Source organism: Barbus barbus, assembly GCF_936440315.1.
Source record: "Barbus barbus genome assembly, chromosome: 26".
NCBI lineage: Eukaryota > Metazoa > Chordata > Actinopteri > Cypriniformes > Cyprinidae > Barbus > Barbus barbus.
Window position 1 is genome coordinate 1,704,882 of NC_136754.1, and position 25,522 is coordinate 1,730,403.

Here is a 25,522-nt window from a genome sequence, read left to right on the forward strand (position 1 = left end):
ACATATATATATAACCCTTTAATACCTGTTTTCTCCTTCAGAGAAGAATCTAAATCTTTCAATCAAGTGATTATGACTTCATTGATTTTTTTCGCTAAATAATCACTGACATTTGTCTTCATCTTCATGTCTGTCAGGAGGTCTCTTGTTGCATGTGGTTACATGGGATTTGCCCAAGGGCTCTGTAAACCATTGTGAAAGAAGATCCCACTTTCTTCTCGTTTACTGTCTATTAATCACAGCTGCTTGCCATTTAATAGACTTTATCCAAAGTTGATGGGGTCAGGGTTCATGTGTAACATGGGGAAAATATCTTTATCATGAACAGAAGTTAATACAGCACAATTGTTGTGAATCAGAAATTTCAGTTTCTCTTATTTCTCATATATATATATATATATATATATATATACACATCAAAGACTTTAAAATAATCAATTACTAACAATCAGATATATTCAGCTTAATTTTAAAATTAAAATTAAAAATGTACTTTTACCAAACATCAAGTGCTTCTGTAGAGTTCGTAAGATACAGCATTGACTAACTTGGCCATCTAGTGGTTATATTTCATTACTACAAAACAAAGAGGAATAAAAATAATACAGAAATAAATACAATAAACAGAAATATTAGTTTCCAGTAATATATAAATTATTCAAATTATTTATTAATTATATATACATACATAAAATAAAATATTCAATTAACAAAATTAGTAGGAGAAAAATATATAAATAATATATAAGTAGGAGAAAAATATATAAATAATATATAAGTAGGAGAAAAATATATAAATAAAAAAGGAATCAAAATTATTTACGCAACAAAATATTTATGTAATTAAACAGAAATAAATGTATATTACTAATAAAATAAGTAACCAATAAGCTTAATTAAACTTACATTAGACAATAGTTTATTATTATCGTTATTTAATTAATATTGTCAATAGAAGCAACAAGACAGGACATTTATTTACAAATAATAAATTACATTAATAATTAGGCATTGTTAACATAAGATAATATTTTTTATAATAGGAGTTTATATTGTTAGTGGATGCATAAATTAAAATCATGTTTAAATAATAAACTAGATATTATAATAGCCTAATTTTTACGCAATGTAATATGTTAATCGTTTTTATAATAATAATTGATAGTTATAATATTTTAGAGTGATTATTAACTATATGTTATAATAACCATTGGCATTATTTACTTTATAATATGTTATATATACATTTTTGACATTAATGATATGTAAAATGGTAAAGATTGGTGTAAAAATGACTTATATTCAAAAGAGCAGCATCTCTGTGAAATAAAGCGCACTAGTGCCGCGGTGCATTGTGGGTGTGCACGGAGAAGTAAAATGGCGGACTTGGCGAACGAAGGTAGGCAACCGTGTGAATCCGCAAAATGAGTAAAATAAAGCAAATAAACCGCCACCATGAGCCGTACGTGCCATAATAGCGTCGGTGAGAGCGCCACGCGTGTTTGTGACCCGGTCTGCGCGCTTTCGCGGCTCTGAGCGGGAGTGTGTGTGGATGTTTAGCTCAAGTTAGCCGATGAGTGTGTTAGCTTCGCGGGCTAAGCAGCGCACTGACAGACCTGTGTGTGTGTGTGTGTGTGTGTGTGTGTGTGTGTGTGTGTGAGAGTGTGTGAGAGTGTGTGTTTGTGTGTGTGAGAGTGTGTGTGTGTGTGTGTGTGTGTGTGAGTGTGTTGTGCAGCTAACGGACTAACCTCGGTGTGTGTTCTCTTTTTGATTTTTAGGCGGGTGGAAACGCGCGTGCAACACAACACATCCGCGCGCGCTGTAAAATAATTCATTTCATGCGTAATTACAAGGGATTCAAGAATGACGCTTTTCTATGAGCATTAAGGACTAACATATGTATCTGTAGCATGCATTTCAAATAGGTGGCAGAAACGTGTTCGTTTTTCTGTATTATGCATCTAAATGAACACTATTAGGATGTCTTTTTTTCTTGTAGTTTGAATCTAATCGTGGCTTATGGGCTTAGAGGTCTATCTTTAGCCTGTCAGGATCAGTGAAGTGATATTTAATTATTTATCCTTCTTTGAGACAGTCCAATGCTTAAAAAATGAAACATACACAAACGAAACGAAAGCGAATGGTGGGTGGGGTAACGTTAGCGAGTTGCTCAACTCGTGGTTGGTTTCGACCTGCTCTTGATGCACTTTTTTATTTTTTGACCTTATTCCAATAAATGCATCGATTTGTAGGGAAACCGGAGCAGGTGGCGGTGCTTCGTTCACGGGTAAGCCGGCCGTCGGTGCCGCTCTCGCGGCTTGTGGCGGTACCCGGCTCCGCTGTCTGTGCTATGCAGGCCTGCCCATCCTCCTCCTGGCCCGGGGTGAAATGCAACCCCATGCACACATGATTTTCTCCCCTTTAGAGCTCTAACGTCCTCTAATACAGCAGCCTTGAGTGGTGAGATCACCCATCGGTGTATGCCTCACCCCTTGACCTAATTACAGTGATGTGCACCGGTTTACAGTGCTGAATGAGCCACCCAGATGACTATGATTTGTTTTGGGGAAAGCAGCTGTTAACAGATGCACGTGTGCTATTGCACTCTTTAGTGGTTTGCAAATCATCTTAAACAGGCTGTGTACTCTTCCTTATGATTGATTGTTTTATTAGCCTCCAGTTTTGTTGCTGTCAAAGTCCTGTAGCTAAAAATACCAGAAGTGTCAGCCAGATCATGTGTCTTTGTTTATTTACGAAGCATGACGGGCATTTTAAAGCCTTTTAATTGAGCCAGAAGTGTCTAGGGTTTTATTGGCTGGCTTGAAGTGAGATAAGAAATAAGATAACTTCTTTGACAACACTGTTTAGAGTGTTTGGCTTGCAGGGACTGGTTACTAACCCCACTTGATCAGATTACCAGAGGCTTGTGATGGCAAGGACATACTACAGGTTGTGGTTTAAAAACTAGCTGTTGGTTGATACGGCTTTTCAATGCAATGGACAACATTATTAATGTATTTTTTATGCATTTGGGAGATGCTTTCATCCAAAGCGATATGCATTGAATGTTTACATTTGTATTAGTTCATGCATTCTCTGGGGATCAAACTAGCACTGTGAATAGAATATTTAAGCATTTGGTGACTCCTGCGTTCAGCACTTCAAGTGCAATGGCACTTCAAAATTATTTGGCATAATGCATACCTTATTTACATCTAGTTGTGGTTTCCTCTCTATAACAGAGATTTTCCTTTTCATTTGGTTTTTTATGATTTATTTAGTCACTTAGCAGACGCTTTTATCCAAAGCGACTTACAAATGAGACAACAGAAGCAATCAATTGTAGTATTAAAACAAATAAAAACAGATCCAAAACTAAAAGCTAAAACTTTATAAATACTACATATACAAAAATAAAGAAATTAAATAAAAATGACATGTATACAAAACTTCAAAAATTATCATAAATGAAAAACAAAAAATAAAGCTAAAAACAATTCAAAATATTAAAGAACAAAAGGTATGAGTATAATATTGATTTTAACATAACACTACGCGAAACACCTAAAATCAACTACATGTGTGTATGTACAACCACACACACAACCACACACACAACCACACACACAACCACACACACACAACCACACACACACACAACCACACACCACACACACACACCACACAACCACACACACACACACATATATATATATATATAATTCATACACATATTGAATTTATATGTATATTATTTCATTTTCATTTAGTTTAAGTATTAAAATAACTGAAATTTAATAAAACTCAAACTTAAAAGACCTATACAGACATAAGAAATTCAGACATAATTTAACTAAAATTAAAGTAATAATTATGTATTTTAGCATTTCTGTAAACTGGTACAGTTATTTACTTGCTACAAGTTTTATTTATTTATATTTGTGGATTAATAAATGTGGGTATTTATTGAACATTGGGATGTTTTGTCAAATTCTTTTTTATTATATTTTAAACAATAAGCTACTGGAGGCTATATGTTAGTTATTTTATAATTATTAATGTAATGTGTTTTTATGCATGACACAAATACCTCAGGCCCCCTTTATTTTTAAACACTGTAAAATGACTTTTCGAAGTTTTAAATAAAACGGTTATTACAGTGTATTTTACAAGGAAACACAATTTCATTCTTTCATTTCAATTTCATTGCATGTTTAATTCAATGTTTTGCTTGTCATTTCTTTGTTTTGTTGTCTACAGGCAAAGCGGTCAGTTGATTTTTGCCTTTAACACAGTGGCAAGTAACTTAAAATTGACCGAGTGGGCATGGATGATTCTGATCTGTGGTTGTTAAACTAAGATATGATGTTAAGCATTTACTTTGGATGCTTTTGGTCAGTTTGCGTCATGCCCTATCCTCAAATAAACCATTTTAGGAAATGACCTATTTTGTGAATGATTATCTTGTGACTTTGGATATTTGTGTGTAATGTCGGGGAAACTTGGATCGATCAGAACTGTAACATTAGTACATCACAGCTGAGCTGTTTTCTTGCTTAGTTAAATTAAAATTTGAGTTGAAACACCAGCTTAATGTAGGATTTTGGAGAGACATATGGGGATTGTCTCTATTTGAGTCATATTTCCAGCTAATTTTCTTTCTGTTTTTCTTTTTAACAGAGAAGCCTGCCATAGCTCCTCCAGTGTTTGTGTTTCAGAAGGACAAAGCACAGAAGGTTTGTTCACTCAAGGAATAATTCATTAAAAAATTATCAAACTCATGTTTTCTTTATTTCTTGCAACATTTGCATCGACATTGGAGAACAATATTTATTTACATGTGTATTTTTGTATACATACAACCAGTGCTGATTATTTGTATGTTTATACATCCAGTATCCAATATGAAGATCTGATAGAAAGAACAATAAAATGAACAATGGGCAAAATAAATTGACTTATGTTTTCAAATGAAGAATGTAATTAAACGACTAGTAAGTCTTTGCATAATCTTTGCACTTTGCATAAATGTAATTCATTTTAAAGTACGCATTAAACTATTGGGTATTCAGGAATGAATATTAGTTGGTCACTCTAGAGTTAATGTTTTGGTTGACCGTCTTTATCTCTAAACTGTGTTTTTAGGTTAAACTCAGTAAAAAGAAAGAAATTGCCACCTGTTCTGGCTTTTTTATTGTTTACTAAAAGTAATTCTACAAAAACAACTACTAAACAAACAAAACATGAAATGCATCACCGTTCTTGAAACAAAATGTATAGATGGGGCAATTTATTGATGTCCAATATTTTAAAGCTAATATCCAGTTAATAATAAACGCATAAAGCAGTAGTTCACTCAGAAATGGAAATTGTCAGTTGTTCCAAACCTGTATACGTTTCTTTCTTCTAAACACAGAAGATATTTTGAATGTTGGCAACTAAACAGTTGACGGTAGCCTTTGATTTCCATATTGTTTTTATTTAATTTTTTCCATACTATGGAATTAAATGGCTACCATCAGCTGTCTGGTTACCATCATTCTACAAAATATCATCTTTTGTGCTCAACAGAAGAAAAACTCATGCTGGTATGGAACTTCCTGAGTGAGTAAATGACTATTTATTTTTGAGTGAACTGTCCCATTAAAATATTGATAAAACCAACTATCAGCCCGTCTCCAGCTTTAATGGCATTGAGTAATTTCTGCTCTGCTAGAGGCACCAAACAGCATAGCAAAAAACGAGTTTTAAACACTCTTGTCCACCATTCTCTCGTCCAAAAGTAAGTCCTCCTGCAAACTCAAGCCATTGGTTGCAATTGCATTTCCATTTGGTGGCTTAGAAATGATATGTTGCAGATTTAACTGCTGTTTTTAGAAGCCGTGATATTGTGAATTTTGTAGTTGACAACTAAACAAACCCATTTCCCATAATAACCTGAGGATGTTATGATGGAAGACACTTACTGGGAAATATGAAATTTAGTTTTCAGTTTTATTACAATAACAAAACGGACATTTTTCAATAAACACTCAGGCGAGGCATGAAAGTTTCACTTGGTCCCTTCCAAATTTTAGCATCGGCAAGTAATTTCACCAACTCAGCTAGCCAGTTTGGCTGGTAGTGAGATGAATTTCAGCTGCCGACTGACTAGCACAGATACAAATCACCCTCAAAATGTTATTTACCCAAAGCAGTTTAAGCAAATTAAACAAACTCAGCGTTTCAGCAGGATGGTTTTGGCACTGGTGAGAAATTATTTGAAAACGGGGCTGTTTAAGATGTTGTACAGTGTGTTTCTCTGTGATGTAGTCCAGTTCTGTGTGACCAAATTAATTTATGTTTTTGCCTGTTCCAGAGATCCGCAGATGGGTCGAGTGCGGAGGATGGGGACGGTACGTTTGAGAAGGCTTTTTTTGTTTCTAGTGATGCACCAGTAACAATTATTGGCTGCTAAAAATTGTGGACATTAAACAAACTATTTTTCCCAGGGTACTAGCTTTTTTCTGATAACCTGTTTTATGATGTGCCAAAAACAGAACCGAAACTGATTTGTGTATTACAAAAGCACATCTGCTCCTTACAATATATTGCATGAGATGTTACATTTACATTTATGCATTTAGCAGATGCTTTTATCCAAAGCGACTTACATTGCATTCAAGTTTTTTTTTACATTTTATCAGCTCTTGCTTTCCCTGGGAATCGAACCCATGACCTTGGCGTTGCTAGCGCCATGCTCTGCTATTTGAGCTACAGGAAAGCTCTGTTACTCTCACTGTCTATATAAATGCATGGGTCAGACAAATGGATGTGCGCTCTTCATCAATCAGTATCCCAGAGGAGTGATAGGAAAATGCAAATATGTATTGAATTTTAAATTTAAATTATAATCATGTTTGCAGATTGACTGCAGTATTCTTGCAATAGACTTGTGTTAAATTGTTGTGCACACTTTCAAACCTGGACAGCTTCACATGCAATCTGCTTTTGCTCTGTCAGTTTTTTTTTAATTGAATGTTAATTTTTTGGCCAATATTTGTTATTTTTGTTGGCTAAAATTGTGATGCATGCTTACGAGTGTGTAAAACGTTGTGAGAGATTATTTTGGGGTTTAATGCAATACAATTTTTAATGCATCATAAATAGTCTCTGAAAATATCTTAAAATGCCCTATTTGTTACTCTAAAAATAAAACCGTCAACAGTCGATAACAGAAATATTGATAAGTTTTTAATATTTTATGTAAACACCCACTGATGATGTTGTTTTGCTGAAAGGAACTTGTATATGATATGTGATGAGATGCAGACAGTGAGACACTAACACAACGTCTCATGAAATATATTGTAGGATGCAGATGTGCTTGTGTCCAGACATCGGTTTGAGAGTTATTTTGAGGTCATTGTCTGATTTAAAGGAACGGTTCACCAAAAAATGAACATTATTCACCCCCATGTCCTCCCTGATGTAGATGAGTTTTTTTTCATCAGATTTGGAGAATCTTAGCGGCATGTCACTTGCTCGGCAGCGAATGGGTGCCGTCAGAATGCGAGTCCAAACAGCTGATAAAAACATCACAATAATCCACACAACTCCAGTCCATCAGTTAACATCTTATGAAGCCAAAAGCTGCACATTTTCAAGAAACAAATTCCATCAAGACCTTTTTAACTTAAAACAAATCTTCTATCCATAAAATTGCTTTCTCTTGTGAGAACGTCATCTTGTCTGATTCAGGAGAGAAATCTACCATCCACCATTTACAAGCCAAAACAGCTCTAAACAAATATATGGGTGGATTTTGATTTGATGGACAACAGGAGATGGACTTTTTCCACCGGAGAGCGTTATTATGAATTAGAGACTCATATTTTGTCCAGAAGCGACAGTTTAAACACTTTGATGAATTTGCTTCTTACAAACACACAGCTTTTGGCTTCTCCAGATGTTAACTGATGGACTGGAGTGGTGTGGATTATTGTGATGTTTTTATCAGCTGTTTGGACTCTCATTCTGACGGCACCCATTCACTGCAGAGCATCCATTGGTGAGCGAGTGATGGAGCGCTACATTTCTTTAAATCTGTTCTCATGAAGAAACAAACTCATCCACATCTTGGATGGCCTGAGGGTGTGCACATTTTCAGCAAATTTGTATTTTTTTTGGTAAACCATTCTTTGTCAATAATGCATTTATTGACTTAATAAATGTAATATGTTTTCCTATACAGATGTCTTTATTTTTACATCCTCTGCATCCTTGTTTTGTCATTTCTAAAGTCACATCAGTTGAAGGTAGAAGTCAGTATAATTGCACAAAAATTATTAGAATTAGTTATTGCAAAAGGCTACACAATGTCATTTTCAGTTCTCTGCAATGTGTCCTGAATTTTAGTGCTCCACTAGTATTAGTTTCTGATTGATCTATTGATTGAATTATGCTCTCCAGATTCAGATCGAGATGATGGCGAGTACTGTCCTCCGGTAAAGAGAGAGAGGACCTCATCTCTGACCCAGTTCCCCCCGTCACATTCAGGTGAGTCTACAGCTATCCTGGTCACTGCAGTGGATTGGCACTGTTCACTTTGAAGGGGGTTCACTTTGGAGTATTTTTTGACTGATTTTTACTGAAGGTGAGACACACTCGTCTGATCCTCTCTTTCTTTCGTGCTTTCTTTGTTTCTTGCAACAGTTCCCAAGAATAATATCTTTATGCCCTCAAGTTTATGCCAGTCTCCAACTGGTAATTCAGACTCGGAACCAGGTAAGAGCCTTTTCAATCCTTTTCTGGCAACTATAAACACTGTGTCCTAACCAGCCATGATGTGTCCCACGTCAAGTCATTTTTCTATCCATATCAAATTTTATCAACCAATCAGAACATAGGATCTTTAATATGCAACTGTGAAGGAGGGTTTTGGACCAGTGAAATTTCACAGTGGGTGGAGCTACTAGTCACAATGCAATAAAAAATAGAAACCAGAACTGGCCTGGTTTTGGGTTCATGACTCTTCATCTTTTTTGTTTGGGTCAGAAAATTCAGTGTAATCGACTGCTCAAATAAGAAATACAAATTCATAAATCTGTCATAGGCCACCTATATTTATACATTATCTGAAGTCAGAGGGCTTTTAGAATAGTTTTCAGTTTTAAAAACTCTAATGCAATGATATTAATCAAAATATAAAAATAAACTTTTGCTTATTTTGCCTGTCACTAGATGCTTCATCACGCCAGTCTCGGTTTGGACATCTATTACTCAGTGTAATTTACAGGGTTCTGCGGCCGTCCACAGTTTTTGTCATGTTTGGCAGTCTTAGGCTTTGTTTACGCTGCACACATCCAATTTGATCTTCAGGAGTGACTGTCCACAGTTTTTATTTTTCACATGTGGATGTGGTTTGGACTGGGTTAGTAAACATCACGTTTCTTTCTTTCCTTTTTTTTTTTTATGCAGACAAAAAACAACTAAACAAATGGGCTGCATTAATGAAATTATAATACAATTTTGTAATTTTATCAATGAAAAAAAAAAAGGATTTGCAAATCCGAAAAGCACAAATGACAGCATCAGTGAGGCATCACACACACACACACACACACACACACACACACACACACGCACATATATATATATATATATATATATATATATATATATATATATATATATATATATATATATATATATATATATATATATATATATATATATATGAAGAGTTAATTTGCAAAAACCGATAAGTTTTATTTAAAAAATTTTCAGAAATCAAGTTTTTTTTATTGCGCATTCCAAGTAATATCAATCAAACTGCAATTGGGTTGTTTTAAGTAATAATAACTTAAACAGATACAGGTAATTTACTAAAGGTAATATGCATCAAAAAGTTCATCAAAAGCATGTTGTTGTTTTTTTTTACATATTAAAAGGTTTTATAGCAAAAGCAGATAACAAATTTAATTTTTTAGAGTAAAAAAAAAAAACTTGTTTACTCTTTGTAATCTCCTCAGATGGCAATGTAGATGCCTGACCAACGTTGTTGTTGTTGTGATCATAGATTATGGATGTGATTACACACAATGCACGGAGCTTTTCCCTCAGCATTGTAACGCGCTGCTTTTTCAAGGTTCCATGAAAACGTTGCAGCTTTTATTTTTATTTTTCGCCCTGAAGAAGATATCACGGGTTCATCAAGTTTGTCGAAATGATCCATCCTCAGTCACTTTTAGTCTGCTTTGATGAAACTCCTCTCAGCTAGCACGTCCTTTCAAAGGGAAAGTAGCCTTGTCACCTGACCTGAATACAGCGCACTGATTTGCTAAAATGGACTTCTGCAGTAAAACATGAACTCGCGATGTCTTGAAAGTGGACAATACCGGCTTTTTTGATTAAACATGTTTAGGGTTCAGATCGCGCTATATGTGGAGAATAATGTACGGCAATCAGCACACTTTTTTTTTTTTTTAAAGTGGAGTTTATCGGTTTGCTATCTATCTATCTATCTATCTATCTATCTATCTATCTATCTATCTATCTATCTATCTATCTATCTATCTATCTATCTATCTATCTATCTATCTATCTATCTATCATTGGTTTAAGAAGTGTGCATCGGCTACATAATTACTAGCGGATGATCTATACTTTTATTTAGGAAGTGACCAATAATCTGTGACCGCTATTTTATGTGTAGATTGATTTCTCCTCTCTAAACTGTTACTCAAGCGTGTTCTCTCATCACCGCTGCTGCTGCGTGAATATGACGAATCACAACACTGCAAACTATAAAAGGTACAGCTGTCATAAAACCAGAGAGAAAGGCTGTATGGCTAGAAACTGAAAAAAAAAGTTAAAAAATAGTATGTGAGAGAGTCAGTGGTAATATCATTGTGTTCCTATTGGTCATTGTTAGAGGAGCTCAGCTTAGCCTGCTTTAGACCAGGTTAGTTTCCCAGAATAAGTTGCCACAGTGACTAAACTTGATCTAGGCCTATGTTAAATTTGCTTTATGGAACCAAATCATTTGACAATAAGTCAGACTAACTGAAATAAGCCTGGCTTATTTGGTTAACTTGTTTTATGAAAAAGGCCTCGAGGCATTAAAAGTGATTAAATTGTATGCATTGCATCGAATCGCATTGTTGAATCGAAATCGGATCGCACTGCATCGTAATAGGGGTGAATCGTATCGCATCGAAATGGTAGCTGCTTGATATGTATCTTTAATGTATCGTATTGTTGGCTATGCATTGAGATGCGTATCGTATCAGTCATGAGATGCACATCCATTTTTTATATATATATATATATATATATATATATATATATATATATATATATATATATATATATATACACACAAACCAGTGTGTTCATAATTAAGACAATACATTAAAATAATATAAGACACAACAATTTTCAATATCAAGCAGCATAACAAACTGTTTTGTACAGCTAAAAATAGCTGGAGGCGGATGAGACTGGAAGCCAGGCCCATAGAATTTACCCATTTTTACGGCAAGAAAAAGGTGGATAGTGTTATCGGATCTCATTCTCATCCTCTAGATCAGAGGTCCTCACTATTTTTTTTCATGGGAGCCGCACTGATAGGGCAAAGTCAATCGGAGAGCCACTTTTACGGCAAAGTATCAAAAGTTACATCCAGTCATAAATAGCATGTCTTTTTATCAATCTGTCATCCCTGATATGCAATGCTGCACAATACAAAAGGTGCTATCATTCTTTAACATTTACCAGTCAAATTTGTAACTAGGACAAGATGATTTAAAAAAAATAAAAATAAAAGCAGGATTACCTTAATGCTGGGAAGACCTTATTTATTTATTTTTTCTATACTAGCCCATCATGTATCTGTTATCTAACCATCCAAGTGCACATTCGCGTTAAGAGCTGGCAAAAAACTGGCAAATGCGCAGTGAGTCAGTGTCATGGACATAGGACAGAGCAAGTGTAAATATCTCTAGTCTATATTTCCATCTTGTAATGCCGCTGTTTTAGGTATTTCTTTAAATATAAATGATTTGTAATAGAGCACTGTCTGGCCGTGTTTACACCAGACCAGACAGTTGTGCCGTGCCCCGCTGCGCTAAAAGTCTGTCAACACTTGACGCGAAAAAGCAACCATTGCAAATCATTTGAACGTAGTGCCAGTTCAGTTCGTCATAAATAGAACGAGGCATCAGTGTAGGCAACATCAATGGGTTCCCGAGTATGTGAGCGAAGTGGAGCGCCAACAATTTCCTCTCCGTGCTCCGAGCATTTAATAATCACTCCGCTCCAGCTTCCTACCACATGACAAGCTAAAATCAGCATTAAAAGGTATACCTGCTGCTTTTTGCAGTGCCAATTTTTTCTAGAATTCTTGCTAAATATGCAGTTATATTACAGGTAGTTGGCATGAATTGTACTCGTGCTGGAGCGGTGGTGGAGAGCTCTTGGAACGAGTGAAAACAACGCTCCGACTCCGAATCCGTTCCTCTCTCCATTCAAAATTACACCGCTCCACTCTCACTCCACTCCGCTCACGTACTCTGATGGGTTCTATTGTCTTTTGTTGGATCGCGCAACTCGCGTCCGGTTTAGACATGGTGCGAGTATTTTAATGGGTTATGTTATAGCCCTGCTTGTTTTTAATGTCTTTGTGAAATATCTGTATTGACTGCATGATCATATCATCATATTATTTACTGCCATGTGAGCCACAAAGTAAAGCTTGGCGAGCTGCATGAGGCTCGCGAGCCGCGCAATGAGTAACACTGCTCTAGATAATGTGTTACACAGAGTAATGTAAATGGCAGATGCTGTGCATGCATCTGAAGGCAGCTTTCTATTTTAGTCTCTCTTAGAGCACAAACCCAGCCAAGCGCACTAAACCCAAATGTGTATAGGCTACTGTCAGGAATGTGCTAAAACAAGTCCAGAGGCATGTGGAGGGACTAAGGTCTAACAGGAAGTGGTCAGAGCCGTTACGAGGCTGTAGATATGAAGCACAGTGTGAGGGCCCTTCAGAGATAGACACACACTGTGTTTGAATTACTAGTGTATACTGTGTGGTGTATATAATGCATACTGTCTACTGTTTTGTAAAAATATGAAGCTGTATACATCTATAAAATGTTTAAACAGTAATATACTTATTTTTTTTCTCATTTCTGACCGAAAAACATCAGATGTCCTTTTAACTTGCATAGAAAACACCTTAATTGCAGTGTTTTATTCTTGACTGATGTGTTTGAGGCAGCAATGCATTGTGTCATGCATTACAGATTAACTTTAAGTGTCTTAAAGCTCTTATCTGGTCATGTGTTAGGGATGTTTGGTTTATCATCTTAATGATTATGCTTCTGTTTGTCCGTCTCAGAAGAGAAGCCTGTCGGGTTCAGGTTGAAACCTCCCACACTCATTCATGGCCAGGCCCCAAGCACTGGTAAGATCAACTCATTCCTGCTTTGAACCTTTACTGCATCTACACACAAATGCAACACATGAATGTGCTCTTTAGAGCAGGAAATATTAGGGAAATTAGTCACAATGAGTCTGACTGTAAAGCTTCCTCTTTCAGTACTTTAAAAAAAAAATGTTATCTTGTGCGTTTGAAAGCTCCTTAAATAGATTAAGATAATTTGCTTCAGTGTTTAGCTCTTCTTATGAGGTATTGTGTAGAATAGTGTCATTTTAATAGTAAATACAATTTTATATTATTATTATATACTTTAATGTTACATATTCTAATACTTATTAATGCTGATATTTATCAATATTTATTGATTGATTCATTTTTATATTTTTAATTAGCTTTGTATTCATTTTTTATATTAGTAATTGGAGCTTTTGTCTTTAGTTTTTAAAATTTCATTATAGCTTTCATTTTTTTTATATTAGTTTTAGTAATTAATTTTTAATCTAATATTTATTAGATCTTATTTTAGCTTTATTTCAATTATGGAAGACAATTTTTATTTTTTTTTACAATTATTTAAAAATGTATTATTAATGTAATTATAGTTAAAGATAACTAAAACAGCACAAACTGAGAAAGCTTTTCCATATTTTAGAACATCTCATTGCATGAGAATTACAATTAAGGCTTTTTATTTGATCATCAGACAGTGGTGTGGGCTGTTTTGGTTTCTGATTCAATCCATTAGTAGGTTGTTTTCCAGGCGTTCCCAGTCAGAAGCCCAAAGAACAGCAGCGCAGTGTTCTGAGACCAGCTGTTCTACAGGCGCCTCCGGCCAAAACCCTCACAGAACCCGTCAAGACCAGTACGTACATCTCCCATAATGCTCACCGCTGCCTTTCACAGCAACAGAATCCATAGAGGTCTCGGGCTGTTCTGTAGAAAACCACATTTCAGGCTCATTTGTGTTGAGAAACAGATATGGAAATCTAATTCAAACCCCTTTTTTTTTTTTTTCCAAGATCAAGTAAAAAACAGCAATAAGCAAAATGCCTGTTTAATCCAATTGAATTAAACTATTTCATCAATCTTTCAGTGTAATCTCAAATTTTCTCATTTATTTATTTATAGTTTTAACTAGGGGTGGGCGAAAAATATGGCAAAAATATCATATCGCAATTTTAATTTTTTTAATAAATTTCACGATTCTTTGTCATGTTGGTTTTGCTATTTTGTCTGAGCATTACAGCCAAAATAATTTCCCTATTATAAAGACAAAGCCTTTCAAGGTAACAAAATATAAAAAAGAATGGTGGATATGTAGGGCAAAGATAACAATCTTTATCAATATTTGATATTTGTTATTAACAAATGCACATTACAAATACACATAATATACAAATAAAACAAACAGTGCTTTATTTTCACTTACAATAGGCCTATTTAGCAGGAGCATTCAAGAAACTGAATGAACAAATATAAAAATAAAACACTGCATAGATTGATTCCTATTAAAGCAACTGTATTATTATTTTTACAGGCAAGAGTAGCGAGTTATTTTTTAGCTTGAAACATGTGTTGATAGTGTGATTCTGTTAGTTTATGCCAATGTTTTCGCTCGCAGACTCCAGCTGTGGAACAAATGGAGTCGGGAAGTTTGGAGATTCATCATCAGAGAGCCGATCCGTTTTCCTGAACAACACAGAGAGCTCGGACAAATCACCGGTGAGGACATACGGCACAAACATCTGAGATGGAAACGCTTGAGAAATAAACCACAACTAATTACATCCTGTTTAGAGCATCTCGTAAACATCAGCATCACCTGATCAGTTTAGTCAAAATAGAGATTTTGTTACAATATAAATTGTTCAAAAGTTTGGGGTCAGAAATTAAAAAAGTTTAAAGAAAGTTAAATAAACTTTATTCAGCAAGGATTTGTTAAATGGATAAAATTGATAGTAAAGACTTCTATTGTTAGAAAATATTTATATTTTGAATAAATGCTGTTCTTTTAAACGTTTTATTAATCAAAGAATCAAAGAAAAAAGTAACACGGGTTCCAAAAAAATATTAAGCAGCAGAACAGTTTCAACACTGATAATAAATCAGCATATTAGAATGATTTCTGAAGGATCATGGGACACTGAAGACTGGAGTAATGATGCTGAAAATTCAGCTTTGATCACAGGAATAAATGCTATTTTAAAGTATATGTATTAAAATAGGAAACCAATATTAGAAATTGCAATATTTCACTATATCACTGTTTTTTCTGTATTTTTGAAATGAATATAGCCTTGATGAGCAAGAGACTCAGTCAAAGACTTAAGAAATGGCAATTATTTATCGGTTTTAATATAGCCCAACATAATATATTATCAAAACAAACTATTTAAACTCATAGAATAGAATAGAATACAAACTGAAGCAAAATTTAAGCTGTGATCTGTAAGTGAACTTTTTTTAAAAACCGTGAACATATGAATTCTTCTATAGCTGTCTAAACATCGTTATGAAGTACAGTTTGTACAATACTCTTGTGTGTGACTGTACATGTTTCAGAGTTTTGTTACCGTTCTTTGCCTATCCTCCGTTATTTCCAGCACTTAGTCAAGCCACTCTTCTTTAATACATGAGGACGTTTTATTTCACATGTCATTGCGTTTGTGTTGTCTCTCGTGTTGAGCGCACCGCAATCATTGAAGTATTCAGTTTCTACAGCGACTCATTTGGTGCATATCGTTCTCTTTCTATGAAACCGGTTCTAACTCTGTCGTGACATCAGCTCTATAGCGGTTTGCCCGAGCATTGCTGTTCTTTCCCTTTTACTGGCGGCATTCAATCAAATGGCTTCCCAACTCATTTTTGTGTGCGCAAGGCTCAGCTTTTGTGTGCGCAAGGCTCAGGCTCAGCAGAGGGAACACTGCGTGGGAGCCCTGTATTTAAGGTAGCCCGTCGGGCAGGGCAGTGATACATTTTGGTAGCCTGACTGGAAAACACAATAGCCCCGAGACGTCGGGCTAGCGATTTTGTGAGCCCTGAATTCGATTTAATTGCACAGCCCTATCAGAAATTTAATCTCGTTTTAATCAAACTCGCTTTATTTTCATCAGTTTATCATAAAACAAGACTTGCATCTTGATTTAAGAATCTTCAGACATTTGCACTGGAAAACAAGACAAAAATACTGATGAAGAGCATCACTTTTTTTTTTTTTTTTTTTTTGCAAATCAGATTTCAAATAGCTATTTCCATATTTTAGCAGAGCTATTCAGGACATAATTTATTTTATTATTCATTAAGTTTGTTGTAAAATAAAAAGGATGGAAATCTGTTTTTTTTTACTTTCAAGAATTGCTAATTCAAGACATTTACATTTAAAGACCATATTCAAAAGTCATTCAGATTTTTCCTTAAAATCTTTTATTGTTCTTAAAAAGGTCTTAAATGAACCTTCATAAAATCGACATAAACTCTCATACTATGAGCCACAAAAGCCTGATGTATCCGACATAATACTCGAATACTTGTTACTAAAAGTCCATAGTCGTCGGATCTGCTTTAATTTGAGTTCCTTTGCAGAAGCAGGAGAAGGAAGGAGAAGAAAATGGAGGTGGACAGAAAGACGACAACAGTCAGAAGAAAGATAGTGCGGTGGACTCATCGTTTGTGTTCGGGCAGAATATCAAAGAGCGAGCGAAGGTCAGCGCTGACTCACTGCTGCATTTGTCTCATTCTTTATTCGAAGCAGCAAACTGGCAAGATAGAAGTTCCCAAGGAGTGTTTGTGTTTATTCTCAGATTCTGTTACTGTGTTTTTCTTGAGCAGTTGGATGAAAACAGCACGTCCAGTGCCTCAAAAGACTCCACACAAGATTCTCAGTCTGGCAGCACCAATTATTTCTTACAGTACATGGGCAGCGCTAGGTAACGGTTCAATAGAGCCATGCGAATCGTTTCGCTCTCTCTACCCTGGGTTCTACATCCTGTAAATCTGCTTCTGTTTGCTTTTGTAGCTCCAACAATGCCACCAACAGCACAGATAAAGGCTCCAAGTTTGTTTTTGGCCAGAACATGTCTGAGAGAGTTCTGGTGAGTGTATAGGATGACTGGTTTTAGACAACTGATGCATTTTTTGTCCCATTTCATGTTTTGTACAGACTGTTCAGCTTTTAAATGGAGCATATGAAGGAATAATTTACCCAAAAATAAAAAATAATTTACTCCTGCTTAGGGATGTAACGATTATCATGATGATAAATCATGATAAAATTATTTTTTTTAAAAGATGAAAAAAAAAAGTAATACCTAAAGGAAGTGTTTTTAATCGCACTACTGCTTTGTCCACGGAGTTTACAGGAATCAACTGTAATTCAGCTTTTTCATATAAAGCGCCATCTGCTGTCAGTGAGTGGATTTACAGAGACGTAGTTATATTTACGTTCAGCCTGTGCAGTTTCTGTCTGGCCAAAAACGGACCAAATTTGCATGCCCTGCTGTAAATTTTGACCGGTTGATGAAAGCTTATGTGGATTCTACACATTTAAACAATTCAGATAAGTTATCTAGAATTATTTATGGAGCAGATAAAATACATATAATCATTTATTAATCAATTATCATTTTTACTTAACACTTTTCTTTCTTTAAAGGCTGAAATGTGAGGTTTACCTTTTATATGGAACTTTTTCAAAGCTTTATTTGAACATTTACATTAGATATTTGAACATGCTATTAAATTGTTGTCAGTAAAGTTGTCATTTAAAATCCGAACATCATTGGTAATGTTACTGTGTTAGTGATTATGCAAACAAAAAGTCATTTTAGAATCAGAATCCATTTATTTGCTGTTTGTTTTATTTTATTTTTATTTTTAAATACAAAACTTGAAGTGATTTGTGTCGATACTTTTTGAACATCTCCAGCACATTTTAGCAATACCGTGATAATTTTGGTCACTATAATCGTGATAAGAAATTTTCATACCGTTACATCCCTACTCTTGTTTTGCCTCAAAAAGAAGTTTAGTAGCAAATCCAAGCTGCTCTTTTCCATGCAGTTAAAGAAGGAAGTGACTCCAAAAAGTATATTGTGCCTCATTTATGGATAAGAACAAACAATAACCTATTAGGTTTTTTTATTATTTTGGGTGAACTATTTCTTAAAATATTTCCGCAGACAACAGTATAAAGACAGTAAATGGATTTTCAGAAGAGTTTTGTGTGCAAACTCTTTCAGAGCCCCCCAAAAGGAGGCGAGGTGTCAGTCGAGGCCTGTAAAGACAGTTCAGCTCCAGCATCTGAGCCGTCATCACAAGAGGCCACACCTGAGAAAAGTAGGTGCACAACTTTTCACACTGTGTGCGTGTGTGTGTATATATATATGTGTATAAATATGTGTTTAAATTAGACTAATCATTGTTAAAGTTACTTGCCAAGATGGGTATTTTGACATACTTTTGTATGTATTTGCCCGTTCAGGCTGCTCGCGCGTGTCAGAAACGCGGCTGTCTGTGTGCGCGCTGTTCACATAGAACAGAACACCACGAGAGAGTACAATTGAATAGAGTTGTCTTTCACGCAGAAATGCTTTTTAATCGCTTGAATTTTTAAATTAACAAGGCTTTAATTAACCCATGCAAATGATAAAATTTTGCGACGACGCTGCAGTGGCCCGATCAGGAGAGTGACAAATCCGTCTACTGCCTGACCGTCTTTCACGCTGGCCCCGGGCCATCGGGCGGTCCTTATTGTCGAGCCCTGATTTAGATATTTATTTTTATTTTAAGGAAAATTAATGGTCTGGTTTCTACAACTTTCACTTTGGGGCAAAGATCTGGCTTTAAACTTGAAAGAAATAAAGATTTGACATTTATTGTGATATTTTTTTTTTTTCCATATCACCCAGCTCTACACACACACACACACACACACACACACGTGACCTTGGAGCACAGAAGCAGTCGTAAGTCGCTGGGGTATATTTGTAGCAATAGCCAAAAATACATTGTATGGATTAAAATTATTTATTTTTCTTTTATGCCAAAAACCATTAGGACATTAAGTAAAGATCATGTTCCATGAAGATATTTTGTAAATTTCCTACCATAATATATATATTTATCCAGTGTGTTTGAGTTTGGTAAACCCGCGCTGCAAACACCTCTTAAGCACACAGAATAATGCAAGTGGACATTTTTAATTGTTTGTTTATTTTTGTAATCGCGGCTTTGAACGATTGTGATCGTGGCATCCATAATCGTAATCGCAATTAGAAATTCGATTAATTGTGCATCCCTAGTTGAAATGATGCTTTTCTCTCTGTGTGTATGTCAGATCACAGTGTAATGGAGTCTCTGGAAGAGTCGGCAGCCGCGTACACCAAAGCCACTGCCAAGAAGTGCATTCTGGAGAAAGTAGAGGTCCGTACAGGAGAGGAGTCGGAGAGCAATGTTTTACAGGTGAGATGACGTTCAGTATAGCAGTAAGAGTTGCCACAGAAAATACATTGGCTTTTAGTCCACAAAACCACAAAGAATGGTCTGGGTTCAGAACTAAATAATCTGTCAAATAATCTGCTGCATTTTTTGGTTACCATATAAATGTGTGTGTGTTTATATAGAATATACTGTGTGTGTATGTATGTGTGTATTAGGGATGGGACAAAAAATCAGTTCACTTAACTATCATGATTTTTTTATTTACGATTTTAAAATAGATTTTTTTTTTAAATACCAGAATCGATATTAATTCATATTAAATACATTGCTTTATTTTAGTCCTTGCTTATATACTAGGCGGAGGAAAGTGCTTTTATTTCAGCAGACGGCGATGTGTTTCTCAACTGGTGAAAAAGTGGGTCGTGGAGTGTACAGCCAAAGAAACGACATCAACAACAAAAAAACTTAATTCTTAATGTTTTTCTGATGCGAGACTTTTATTTTAAAAGACGTGCATGAAAGCGGTTGACACTTCTGTCAGGTGCAGTTTAAGTAAAGAATGCCTGAGAAAAGCTGTCCAGAGTCAGTATCTGCGGTCAGATGAGCTGTTGACAGGCTTAATGTCAGTGTCATTATTCTATCATTATTTCTTTAACTTGTTACGAAATAAAAAGTCTCCCACCTCAGAAAAACAAACTATCCTGTTCTACCAGATGTTATACCGTGTTCGTAGCACGCACTCTTCTATAGGACGCGCGAACGTGGCGTATATCACTTCACTAAAGCGCAGAAACAAGCATGCAACGCGTGAAAAAAAGTACAGTACTGACAAATCACATAACTGTACTGCGTGTGTTAGCTGGGAAGGATTTGCATGAAGGTATGATATTCATTCTATTCAGGAGCAGTTTCCATGTTTCATTAACAGTTCATGTTAGTATTGTATATTCACCATGGTAACTGTTATCTCCATAACCCCAAAATACCATGTTATTTTCACTTTGTGTCATTTTGTATATGTTTAAATGACTAGTTTGGGACTGCTATTTAATAGCCTTACCTTTATTGGCTGTTTATTCAGTATTAATCATATTCTTAACAGTCTTAATTTTTGTGAAATAAATTTGCTTTGTTTTTGTTTTTTAACAAGCTATATATATAATATGGTAAGTGGGTCACGGCTTATATATTTTATTTAACGCAGTCCAGTATTTAAAAGAATGGCTTTCGAGTTAAGTTTGATGTTAAAGAAAGGCTTTCACGGACTCTTCATTTTATTTTATTTTATTTATTGTACTAGTTTGATGGGCACTTTATTTCAAAAAGTACTTTTTTATTGGACTTTTTGTGGATGTTTGTGGATGTTTTGTGAATGTTTGGATATTTTAATTGTCACAGTCTGTATATTAAGTGTGTCATTCAACTTTTTCCCATGGTCTAGAGTTAAAAACAAAAAATAAAAATCGCAACACGGCAATATCGAATCCCCTACTTGTAGAATCGAAATTCTTAAAAAAATCGCAATACATATCGTATCGGCAACCAAGTATCGTGACAGTATCGAATCGGGAGGTAGGTGTATCGTCCCATCCCTAGTGTGTATGTATGTATGTGTGTGTGCATGTATATATGTATGTGTGTATACGTGAATGAATCAGCCGTTCGAACGAATCAATTAAATGAATGATTCGGTGATCAAATCAATGGGGTCAATTGTGAAACATTAAAATACTGTTCAATAGTGCATAAATGTAAATGCATTAATCATTTTATTGTGAAAAACTGCTTATTAATCATGTGTAAACATCATACAATTTTACTGTTTTTGCCATACACCATAAATAATGCACAAGTTTTAACAAAATGTGTATTATAAAGTGCATTTATAAATTTATAATCTTTACATTTCTGTTTTTAAATCCTTGCCTTTTTTACTTTCTCACTGTAATTTTATTTATTTTTTTATTTTTTTTAAGAAAAGGGACAAGTACATTTATTTTTGGTGCTATTTATTTTATTCATTTTTTTCAACAAAACCACTTTTTTTGGTGAAATTATTCTTTGTGCAATTATTTATTTATTTATTTTGCCATAAACTTCCTTTTTTATATGTAAAGCATGGGAGAGATTTAGGAGTCCATTTATTTTTTTCATGCTTATCAGTAGTTAGTTTATTTGTATTTAATATTCTTGTATGACTTCAGGTTATGCTTTCAAAACTGTGTATATTAAATTTTTTTGTGTTCCAGTGTCTTGCCTCATAGACGTCTATTGTAAGTGCATCAGTGTAAACAGGAAGCAGTCTGAATTATGTGGTAATAAGCAGCAGGCTACAGATGCGTTTTATAGAGATTGAGTTGCACTGACCCGAAACATTCTTTTAATCTTTTCAGGCCTGTTTTTTTCCTCTCAGTAAAACTTTGATGTGCTGATAATGAGTTGATTTGTGTCCGTCTCTCCACAGATGCAGTGCAAGTTGTTTGTGTTCGATAAGCCAGCTCAGTCGTGGGTGGAACGAGGCCGCGGTCTGCTCAGACTTAACGACATGGCGTCCACCGATGACGGCACGTTACAGTCGAGATTAGGTAAGAGCAGCACCGAGTGTCAGGCTTCTTTAGAGCAGCTGAAATGTCTCGATGTTCCTCATGTGTCTCCGTCTGTCTGTTAGTGATGCGCACACAGGGCAGTCTGCGGTTGATCCTCAACACGAAGCTCTGGCCTCAGATGCAGGTGGATAAAGCCAGTGAGAAGAGCGTTCGTATCACAGCCATGGACACCGAGGACCAGGGCGTCAAGGTCTTCCTAATATCGGTAGGATGGACACATCTGTAACACTTTACACAGGAAGTGCATCGATTTTTCTTGTGTTCATCTGTTAAATAATGCAAAAGTTTAAAAAGCAACTCAGGTATCAGGTTTTACTGCTTACAGACATTTTTAGCCAATAAATATAATAAAATGTATATATTTTGAATTAAAATAATTAGTTTTAAATAGTATTTGTTTTATTATATATTAATTTTATACGAATGTATATTGAAATATTTATTTTAATAAATTAAATTTTATATTTTGTACATTTTATATAAAATGTTTTTTAATGTATTTTAATTTAATTAGTTTATTATTTTAATATATAATATATATATTATTGACAGGTTTTAAAAAGGAAACACAAATCTGTGAAATCTCAAACTTGTAGAAGAATATATAAGGGAATAGAAATGGTCTAGTTATCCATTTTAAAATATTGAATCTACTAGAAGTTGTGTAATCTCTATAAAGTAGTTTTTCTGTCACTCACTCAGTCATTACCCATTCATCAGTGTTTGGAATTGGAGGTTAGTTTTGGGAGCCCTGTATCATGTTGTGCTTCTCTTCCGCTGCGTCCTCAGGCGAGCTCTAAAGATTCGGGTCAGCTGGCTGCGGCACTGCATCACCGGATCCTGGCCCTGCGGAGTCGTGTGGATCAGGAGGCCGAGAGCACACCCATCCCAGCCGAACCAGAGATCCCGCAGTCAAACGAGGACGACAGCGACGATGACCAACCTGCTAACAACAGCAGCGGCACGGGGAACTCCACCGCCAGCGGTACAGTATTTTACATGGGTGAACCAGAAGTGAAATTCTGATGGTTATTGATAAGACAGAAATATTTCTGTCAAGGACAGTAACCAGTAAATGGCTGGAATTATAAATCTAAATTTATAAAGGGGATTTAATATTACAATTAAAACATTTAAGACATATTTTATGATTATTCCTTAAAAATAAGGCTTTAATCATTTTAGTAGGCTATTACGTACATTCTCCTGAACAATAGGAATATATTTCTGCCGCAGCGTCTACAACTGAAACCAGAACTTTTATTTTGACGGGTTGCCGTGAATACCTTTATTTCTCTGTGTATATGATATGAAGATAGTTTTACTCAAATGAAACGGTCACAGGGCTATTGCGCTTTCCAGTCGGGCTACCAAAATGTATCACTGCCCTGCCTGACAGCTGCCTTAAATACAGGGCCTCTGCAGGTCCTTCAAATCCTCAATTTAGTTGTATAAAATTTAAGGCCATAAAAAGGTTTAAATGCGTTAAATGGTATAAGAGGTCTTGCAGTTGGTGACGGAAAGACAAGAATACAGCTGGATTAAACTTCAAAAGGCAATGATGTCATTGAATAAATGAGCGCTGCACATTTCAAAGTCAAAACGCAGCGCAGATGTTTTTATGTGAATGTGTCTCTGAAGGGAATCGTCTGTCTTCAGAAACGTATCGTTGTCATTTTCATTTCATCTTGTCTATAATGCCTGTTAAGCAGCGTATATATGAGCGCGGTGCTGCTTTGCTGTTAATGCACCCGAGAAGCCGCTATTTGCTCCTAAAGCGCACCTCGTGGCAGAAAGTGAATGTTATGTTCAGATCAATGCGAATATCGACCCATGTTTTTATGCAGCAAACATAGTTGTAAATGTTGAAAGAAGTTAATGTGCCTTCTAAAAATCTAAACAATTACGCCAGTAATATTTGTTTTAAATTAATATAATATGTTTGACGTGTCCCTTTTCATAAAAATTGTTTAAAAGCTGAAATGTCATTTTATAGGTTTTTTTTGTGTGTGAAAACTTCAATTTATGGCTTAAAATGTTACCATAGACATTGTCCAACCCCACTCATACAGTTCATTTTACTTGTGCAGCTCTCAAAAAGGTTCATAAATTGCCTTAAATTGATTTAAAAAAATTTAGCAGACCTTGTAAATAGTGAAATAAAATTTTTTTTTTAATTTTTATTTGGGCTAGTTAAATAAATTTTCGGGCTACCATGGATTTCAGTTCTGGAGGTGTTGTTCATGTCCTCATTTAGTGAAGCGGCAGACGTTAATATCACCGCAAGCCTCAAGCGCGCTTCTGAATGTAATGCAACGTTAGAGACAGAAATAACATGCCGTCGTGTAAATAAGACAATGTAAGGCTATTTAGTTTGTTTAATAAAAGAACAAGGTATAGACATGTTCTATTGGAAAGGTAACTTTAAATGACTTCTGTTGTGATCTGGCGCTATAGAGAAAATAAAATTAAAATGAATTTGACCTTCAAGGGGGGCGGGCCGCCCTCCTAAGATAATGGCAGGGGAAACACTGGTATGATTGCATTGCTCAGCCTGTTGTTTTCTAGGATATTTTCTGAGTTAATTTTGACTTGTTTTCTTCCAGATAACTGTGAGAGCAGCGAGACCCAAGCCGCCGAGAGCACATAGCATCCTGACCCTCTGCCTGACCCACAGCCGCCCACCGGGGTTTTTAGCGCAGGCATCTCTGCGGACAGCCCAGACCGACACGGCCCCCTCGGACAGGAGCCATGGACCCCTGGAGCGGAGTCTCTCTCTCACCCAAACCTCTGTAGTTCATTTTCCCCTCCAACATTTATTGTAAATCTGGAGTTGTTTTTTGTTTTTTTTTATCATTTTGTTTGTTTTTAGTTGTTTTTTTTCTCTTGGACTGCAAATAAACAAATTAAAAAGACAACGAAAAAAGGAAAAAAAAAAAGAGACTTTTCCATGTATGGCTTCGGACTTGGTCGCTCATCATATTGATGAGCGTGAGGGTGTTTCTCTCTCCGTTTAAGACGTGGCTCATCAAGACTGCAGTTTCTACCGTGG

General features: G+C 35.5%; 1 protein-coding gene across 4 annotated transcripts; it reads left to right on the plus strand.

Moving 5' to 3' along the window:
* The first annotated feature begins 1,339 nt into the window (after nucleotides 1-1,339).
* On the plus strand, nucleotides 1,340-25,376 carry LOC306846066 (ran-binding protein 3-like). 4 transcript variants are annotated; one of them, XM_079379156.1, is made up of 17 exons: nucleotides 1,340-1,399; nucleotides 4,681-4,736; nucleotides 6,359-6,395; nucleotides 8,452-8,538; nucleotides 8,695-8,766; nucleotides 13,385-13,450; nucleotides 14,175-14,288; nucleotides 15,048-15,148; nucleotides 17,009-17,128; nucleotides 17,255-17,352; nucleotides 17,442-17,517; nucleotides 18,664-18,760; nucleotides 19,761-19,885; nucleotides 22,329-22,449; nucleotides 22,533-22,675; nucleotides 23,260-23,455; nucleotides 25,077-25,376. In XM_079379156.1, exons 1-17 carry the CDS (start codon nucleotides 1,378-1,380, stop codon nucleotides 25,118-25,120), a joined length of 1,575 nt encoding a protein of 524 aa, XP_079235282.1. In that variant the 5' UTR covers nucleotides 1,340-1,377; the 3' UTR covers nucleotides 25,121-25,376. The 4 variants fall into 4 exon arrangements, with proteins under 4 accessions (XP_079235282.1, XP_079235283.1, XP_079235285.1 ...); XM_079379157.1 differs by having other exon boundaries at nucleotides 17,015-17,128; XM_079379159.1 differs by having other exon boundaries at nucleotides 1,356-1,399; nucleotides 14,187-14,288; nucleotides 17,015-17,128.
* The last annotated feature ends 146 nt before the right edge of the window (nucleotides 25,377-25,522 follow it).

Excerpts from the sequence above, each read along its gene's own strand:
- LOC306846066 (XM_079379156.1), top strand. The coding sequence starts at position 1,378 with ATGGCGGACTTGGCGAACGAAG. Across the intron at positions 14,289-15,047 it reads CACAGAACCCGTCAAGACCA|ACTCCAGCTGTGGAACAAAT; the intron begins GTACGTACATCT and ends TTTCGCTCGCAG. Across the intron at positions 17,518-18,663 it reads ACATGTCTGAGAGAGTTCTG|AGCCCCCCAAAAGGAGGCGA; the intron begins GTGAGTGTATAG and ends AAACTCTTTCAG.